At 47.2% G+C, this 7,726-nt stretch overlaps 1 protein-coding gene across 1 annotated transcript; it reads right to left on the bottom strand.

The window, feature by feature from the left end:
• Positions 1-6,161: 6,161 nt before the first annotated feature.
• On the bottom strand, positions 6,162-7,430 carry LOC107881349 (uncharacterized). Its single transcript, XM_089044171.1, is given in 4 exon segments — positions 6,162-6,435; positions 6,483-6,567; positions 6,569-6,589; positions 6,591-7,430. Coding segments are annotated over 4 exon segments (957 nt in total). The 5' UTR covers positions 7,184-7,430; the 3' UTR covers positions 6,162-6,177.
• Positions 7,431-7,726: the final 296 nt, after the last annotated feature.

The following is a 7,726-nucleotide window of genomic DNA, read 5'->3' as shown; positions in this document are numbered from 1 at the left end:
GCAACATTTCATCTACTTCAAAAAAGAGGTGGTGGAAGATGTCGCGGATCAGACAGGTGGAACTATTGAGAGCATCACTGATCATGCAGATGCGGAAAAGACTGCAGATCAGGGATCTCTTGCTGGCATCTCGAAGTAGATGAAGACTCCTTTATTTCTTTTCAGCTTTTGTAGTCTGCTCTTTGTTTAGAATAATTGGTCTTGTTTGACCATCTTCTTTGACCATCTCCTTTTTGTTCAATTTGCATAGTGTCCTGTGAACTGCTTGAGTGTTTCTGGGTTGATGCACATTTAGCCTACATCTGGAGACGTGTCGATGATAGTGGCCCGTTTGGCCTATGTCCATAGGCATGTCGATGTGTGTGACCTGTTTGGCCTACGTCCGGAGACGTGTGGATGAGAGTGACCCGTTTCGCTGCCACGCCCAAAACGTGTCGGCGACATTGACCCGTTGGCCTACTCGAGGCGTGCTCGATGATAGTAGCCCATTTGGCCTATGTCCGGAGATGTGTCGATGTGTGACTCGTTTGGCCTACGTCCGCAGAGCGTGTCGGCGATGAGTAACCCATTTGGCCTACGTCCCGGAGGCGTGTCGATAGCGATGACCCGTTTGGCCTCGTCCGGAGGCGTGTCGATGATAGTGGCCCGTTCGGCCTCACGTCGAGACGTGTCGATGTGTGTTACTCGTTTGGCCTACGTCCGGATATGTATCAAGAAGTGACCAATTTGGCCTACGTTGAAGGCGTGTCGATGAGAGTGACCCGTTTGGCCTCGTCCGGGGCGTGTGGATGAGAGTGACCCGTTTGGCCTACGTCCGGACGTGTCGATGATAGTGGCCCGTTTGGCCTACGTCGGGGCGTGTTGATGAGAGTGACCCGTTTGGCCTCGTCAGAGATGTGTCGATGATAGTGGTCGGTTTGGCCTACGTCCGAGGACGTGTCGATGAGAGTGACCCGTTGGCCTACGTCCGGAGGCGTGTCGATGATAATGGCTCGTTTGGCCTACGTCCGGAGACGTGTCGATCGCTTTTGTGAACACTCCATTGGAAAGAAAAGCTTTGAACTTATATTGATGTATGTGTGACTACATTGCTACTTAGAGCCTTCTCGGCCAGTGGTCTGCCCCCTTAGTGGTTGCCACACTTGCCGTCGTGAATTTTATAGAGGACCTCAAGTGTTTGAGGGTACTTTATGCAGGTGAGATGAGGGCCGGAGTATGATCTGCGAATGAGCTTGTCGCCTTGCATGTAATATCGCGGCTTTGTTGGACCTTCCTAGCTTCAGACTTATCCGTTGGCAGATTTCCATTCACTAAGTAGTCGATGATGGGGTCTTGCTAGCTAGGGTCCTCATCAATCTGCATTGAGTCGATTGGCTCTATTTCTTCGATGCTTGGCTGGTCAAGGTGTTCAACTGCCAGGATAAGCGTCTGGCCCAGGTGTCAGTCTTGATCCTAGGCTCGCCAACGCATCTGCATGTGTGTTCTCTGCTCGTGGAACTTGTTGGATGGTAAAAGTAGGGAATTCTTTCAAAAGTCCTTGGACTTTATCGAGGTTCTGGACCATTCTTGGGTGCTTTGCCATGTACTCGCTTGAGGCTTGAGGGTGATCAGCTGGGAGTCTAAGTAGATGGCCAATCTCTTGATCGATAGTTCTTTTGCTAGGCGCAATCCTGCAAAAAATGCCTCATATTCTGCCTCGTTATTTGAAGCAGAAAATCCTAGTGTGATAGCTTGTTCTAACAAGGTTCCGTCTGGGGTGATGATGACGACTATTGCTCTTGCTCTTTTGTGATTTGATGCTTCATCTACATGCAACTGCCACATGTCGTTAGGTAGGTTCGAATCGGTGGGGGAGGTGTCGTATGCTTTTTCCTTGCTTTTCGTGACCATCTTCTCTTCTTCGGCTGTCACAGAGTAAACTCTACAACAAAATTTGTTAAAGCTTGGGCTTTTATAGCATCTTTGGCTGTAGAGAAGGTCGTATTGACTGAGTTCGATAGCCGATTGAGAAGCATTAGGGCGGTGAAGGATCGATCTCAAAGGAAATTCTGTTATGACAATAATCCGGTGTGCTTGATACTAAGGCCTTAGTTTTCTCGCATAAACCACAAGTGAAAAAATGAGCTTCTCCATTTTTGGATAGCGAGTCTCTGCATCGAGGAGAGCTTTTGAAGTGTAGAATACCGGATGTTGTGCCCCAGCTCTTCTCGGATGAGAGCTGAGGACAAATGGTCGGACACATGGTAGATGTACAAGTCTTCGCCTGGTATCGGTTTTGAGAATAATGGAGGTGAACTGAGGTAAGTTTTCAAGTTTTGAAAAGCTACTTCACACTCGTCATCCCACTTGTCTTTGCGTCCCTTCTTCAAGGCTTTGAAAAATGGCCTGCACTTGTCGGTAGATCTTGAAAGGAAACGGTTGAGAGCTGCTACCCTACCCGTTAGACTTTGTATCTCCTTTGTTATGGCAGGTGACTTCATGTTGAGCATAGCCTTGATTTGATTTGGATGTGCCTCAACTCCTCTTTGGGTGACTAAGTATCCAAGGAATCGGCCGGACGAGACTCCAAATGTGCACTTGTTTGGGTTCAACTTCATGTTGTATTTTCGGAGTAGGCGGAATGTCTTGGAAAGGTTCTCGATGTGGTCTGCTCGCTCGGGAGCCTTGACTAGCATGTCGTCTACGTAGACCTCCATAGTCTTGCCAATTTGCTCCTTGAACATTTTGTTCACCGGCCTTTGGTAGGTTGCTCCGGCATTCTTCAACCCAAAGGGCATAACAGTATGTACCTCTTTCGATGATGAAGGAAGTGTTTGCCTTATCGTCTTGGCATCATGATTTGGTTGTAGCCGGAGTAGGCATCCATGAAGCTTAGCAGTTGATTTTGGAAGTTGAATCGACAAGTCGATCAATTCTTAGCGTGAAGCTGTCTTTAGGGCATGCCTTGTTAAGGTCGGTGTAGTCGACGCATACTCTCCACAGACCTTTATCTTTCTTGATTGCGAGCCATTCTACATAGCATAAGAGACTTCCTCAATGAAACTGGCAACCAGAAACTTGTCGATCTCGGCTTCAATGATGGCAACCCGCTTCGGGGACGAAGTTGCGTCTCTTCTACGCTTACAGCTTGATAGCCGGGTTGACGTGTAGGTAATGGCAGATGATGTGGGGATCGATGCCAGGCATGTCGGATGGTGACCATGCAAATACGTCTTTGTTGTTCTTGAGAAGGCTACAAGCTCTGCCTTTTCCTCCTGGCTTAGGCGCAAGCCGATCCGCGCTTTCTATCCGGCTTGTCGGGATCAAGGTACTAGCTCAACGTCCTCCTCGGGCTCCCATCCTTCTTCAGGATAGACCTCCGGACGGATTCCCTCTACTTGGTCCTGATTCTTTGATTGCTATTGGGGAGTAGTTATTCCCTTTCCTTTCTGGTTTGCTCGGCCGTCAAGAACGGGATCTGCTTTCTCCTCTGCTTGTTCTACTCCCTTTAGATTTGCCTGATTCATAGGGAGGAACTGTGTTTGCTTGCCTTTCTTTAGCCCTTGAGTTGAGCATTTCCTCGTCATTGCCTGATCGTTGTTGATTTGACCGACACTGCCCCTATGGATTGGGTAGCGAATCTTCTGATGTGTGGCGGAGGTGATGGCGTTGATCTTGATGATCCATGGTCTGCCCAGAATGCCATTGTAGGGTGAGGCTTCATCAATGACCATGAATGTTTGAGAGCCGACATTACGGTGGGGAGTAGACGTCGAGATCTATTGTGCCCACGGTAACCGCTTTTGCTATTGAAGCGATCGACTTGGCTGATTTATTGATCTTTCTCTCTAAGCTCATACATCGTTGGATGACAATGGCCAGCTGCAGGATATTGGTTGCGCGCCCTCATCCGCATGGATTCGGTCGACTATGGCCTAGCGGTGGAAGCATGTAGACCTCTTCATGGAGGTCGCCATGAAGGAAAGCGTTGTGTACGTCCATCCGATGAAGCGGCCAATTATGAACAGAGGCAACAAGTGAGGAGACAACGGACGTGATAAGTTTAGCAACAGGAGCAAAGGTCTCAGTATAATCGATGCCTTCACGTTGGGTGAACCCTTTGGCGACCAAGCGAGCTTTGTATCTCTCCAGGGTACCATCGGAAGTGTACTTGAGTTTGAAAACCCATTTGCAGCCAATCGGACGGTGGCCAGCCGGTAACGGAACTAACGACCAAGTGTGGTTCTCTTCCAGAGCTGCAATTTCGGAGTTCATAGCCTCAACCCAGTGGGGGTTGTGACGGGCCTCCTCATAAGTGTTAGGTTCAACCAATTGGGAGATATTGTTGACAAAAAAACGATGAGGTTCCGAAAAATTAGAATGAGTGACATACCGAGTGATGGGGTAGCGAGTACCTGACGTGATGGGGAAGGAACTCCTGAGCAAGCAGGCGGCATGGTGGGCTTGGTAGTCCTTGAAGTGGGGAGGGGGTTTGATAGATCGGGTGGATTTTCGCAGAGGTGGGGCGGGAGAAATGGGATTGGCGTCAGGGAGAGAAGGAGGAAGAGATTGTGGAGGGACGAAAGGGCGGAGATGGTGACGTGGCATCGAAGGATGGTGAAGATGCGGTGGGAGGCGTCGGTGATGAAGGAGAAGAACCAGAGGGAACAGGGGGCACGGGTTGGGTAAGAGATGGTGAGGGTGAATAAGTGAGGAGTGGTCGTGGGGTGAGGGGTATGGGCGGATGGGAAAAAAAGTGAGGAGAAGAAGAGGTTGGGCTTTCCTGGTCTGCAGGATAAGCGGTCATGGCTGGAGTGGGTAGAACAATAGTGTCAGTTTGTTGTTCAGGTGGTGAGGTAGAGAAAGGGAATATATTTTCGTGAAAAACCACATCCCGAGAGGAGAAAAATTTGTGTGGGCTGAGGTCATAAAGGCGATAACCCTTTTGACCAAGGGGATAACCAAAGAAAACACATCGACGGGCCCGAGCATCAAACTTGTGTTTGGGAAGGAGATTGGTAGCATAACACAGACAACCAAAAACTCGTAAAAAATAATAATTAGGAGTGTGGTGGTGTAAAAGTTCATATGGAGATTGGTGTTTGAGTAATGGTGTTGGAAGGCGATTTATGAGATAACATGCAGTGTGTAAGCTTTCTCCCCAAAAACGTAAGGGAATATTGGCCTGAAAACGGAGTGCCCGAGCCACATTTAAAAGATGGCGGTGTTTTCGTTCGACGATGCCATTTTGTTGGGGTGTATATGGACATGAGTGTTGGAAAGAGGTACCGGTGTCTCGGAAAAAAGGTTGGAGTGAAAGAAATTCACTCCCATTGTCGGCACGCAAGGTTTTGACAGGGAGATTGAATTGGGTTTTGACCCAAGAGAAAAAAGATTTTATCACCCCTTGTGTGTCTGATTTAAAATTTAAGAGATGAATCCATGTAAAACGGGTAAAATCATCCACAATAGTTAGAAAATATCGTGCACCAGTATGAGTGTGAATTTTGTGTGGCCCCCAAATGTCACAATGAATTAAATCAAAAGGTGCATGAGATGACATTGAAGTAGATGGAGAAAAAGATAAGCGAGTTTGCTTTGCTAAAGGACAAATATCACAAATATGATTGTTATCACAGATAATTTCTGGAAATTTATTGGAAAGAAATTGAGTAGGGGCGTTGGATGGGTGTCCCAGACGTTGATGCCAAAGATGGGAGGTGTGGTGAACATGATGAGCTAGATGTGGGTTTTGGGTGGCTTTGAGGTAGTAGAGCCCATTAAATTGCTTGCCTAGGCCAATCGTCCTCCCCGTATTCACGTCCTGCACAACACAAAATTTATCAAAGAAAGTTACCATACACTGCAATCCTCGTGTCAATTTGCTCACAGACAATAAGTTCACATTGAATTGTGGTACATGAAGAACACCATCTAGAGTTAAGGTGTCAGACACTGTAATGGATCCAATATTTTTAATGGCTGCTTTCCCTCCATTAGGTAAACCAACAAAATCATGTTGAGTATTGACTGTGTTGTGTGTAGGTGCAAAACATGAAATATGATCTGATGCTCCACTGTCCATGATCCAATAAAAATTTGAAAGTGGGTCATGCTGTGAAAGGTTGCAGGTTGATGTAACAATACCTGTTGCATTTGCAAGATGAGAATTACCAGGTCGATTGTGTAAAAGAGCGATCAGTTGATTGTATTCTTCAAGAGGAAAGTGGGGCTGTCATCGGATTTGACGTGGGGCCCTGGGGTTGGATCCTTTTCAGCAGTGTAAGCAGCCCGTTTGTTTTTGGGCTTGACATTCTTCCCATGGAGTTTGTGGCCCACAGGAAATCCATTAAGGAAAAAACAAGTGTCAATGGTGTGGGTGTCTCCATCACAATAAGAACATTTCGAGACTTCCGAAGTTGAGTGTGTTTTCCGTCCCGGCACGAGGGTTTCGCGCTGCCGAGTTGCCTAGGTTGGTGCCGCCCTTGGTGTTCTGAACGCACGGTTTGCATGGCATGGGATCCGGGCTGTCGATTTGTCACGCCCAGCTGCCTTTCGTGTTGGAGGATCAGGCCATGGACACGACGTGTCCGGGATCGGTGACATCATCGAATTGACCCACGCACGCTGAATAAGGTTCGTTCGCACCCATTAAAAATTGCATGACTCTCTCCTTCTCTTCTCTGGAAGCACGTGTTGTGGAACCTTCGCAAGTGCAGATGATGGGTTCATGGTATGAATCCAATTCATCCCATAAGGCCTTGAGCTTGGTGTAATACTCTGAAACCGAAAGATGGCCTTGTCGATGTTCGGCAATTTCTTGACGGATTTGGTAAACCGAGTCGTTGCCTTGTGAGAACCGATCTTTAAGATCATTCCACACCATGGATGCGCTGGTGCAGTAAAGTACGCTGCTTGCGATGTCGGGTTGTAGTGAGTGCAAAATCCAGGATAACACCATATCGTTGCATCTCTGCCAAATGGAGAATTTGGCATCAGTTTTTGCTGGGGCTTTGATAGTCCCGTCAATGAAACCTAGTTTGTTTTTGGCGCTCAAGGCAATTCGCATCGAGCGACTCCATTGACCATAGTCATGGCCTTCGAGAGGTTTCGAAACTAGAACCAGACCGGGTGAGTCGGAATGGTGTAGGATAAGTGGATCAGACATGTTGATTTCAGATCCGGATGATTTTTCATCACCCATGTTGATGGGCTGTGTAGGTTGGTTGTTTGTGTGTTTGGTTTTGGTAGCGGAAGACGTGCTGGACAGAGTCACCTATGTTGGTGCTCTGATACCATGAAAGAATGTAGAAAGCTGTATATATTGTATTGATTCCTTGAGATCGCAATGTACAAGATTTATACAGAATGAAAGTTCTATTCTAAGTAAGCATGGAATCTATTCTAAGTATGTAAATCACAATAGGTGTAATGACCGTAAACTTAGCTAATTACTAAGATTGAGGCAATCACAATAGTTGACCAATTTCTTCCCTTTAACAAGTCACCTTCAGTTAGAATTTTACGCAAACCATTTTTGATAGCATAGGCTAGGCCATCACGAAGGGCTAGACATTCCGCCACAGTGATTGAAACCTGCCCTAACTTCTTAGCTCCCGCAAGTCTAACATTGCCATTCCAATCCCGGATAACAAAACCAGTGGCAGCCATATGTTCACGCACCGAACCATCAAAATTGAATTTCATCCAATCGGGGGGAGGCGACTTCCACTTGATAGAGAGATCA

The sequence above is a fragment of the Prunus mume genome, linkage group LG1 (genome assembly GCF_029339155.1).
Source record: "Prunus mume cultivar Tortuosa linkage group LG1, ASM2933915v1, whole genome shotgun sequence".
NCBI lineage: Eukaryota > Viridiplantae > Streptophyta > Magnoliopsida > Rosales > Rosaceae > Prunus > Prunus mume.
Note: the sequence above shows the minus strand (reverse complement) of the source record. Positions and strands in the feature narration are given on the sequence as shown.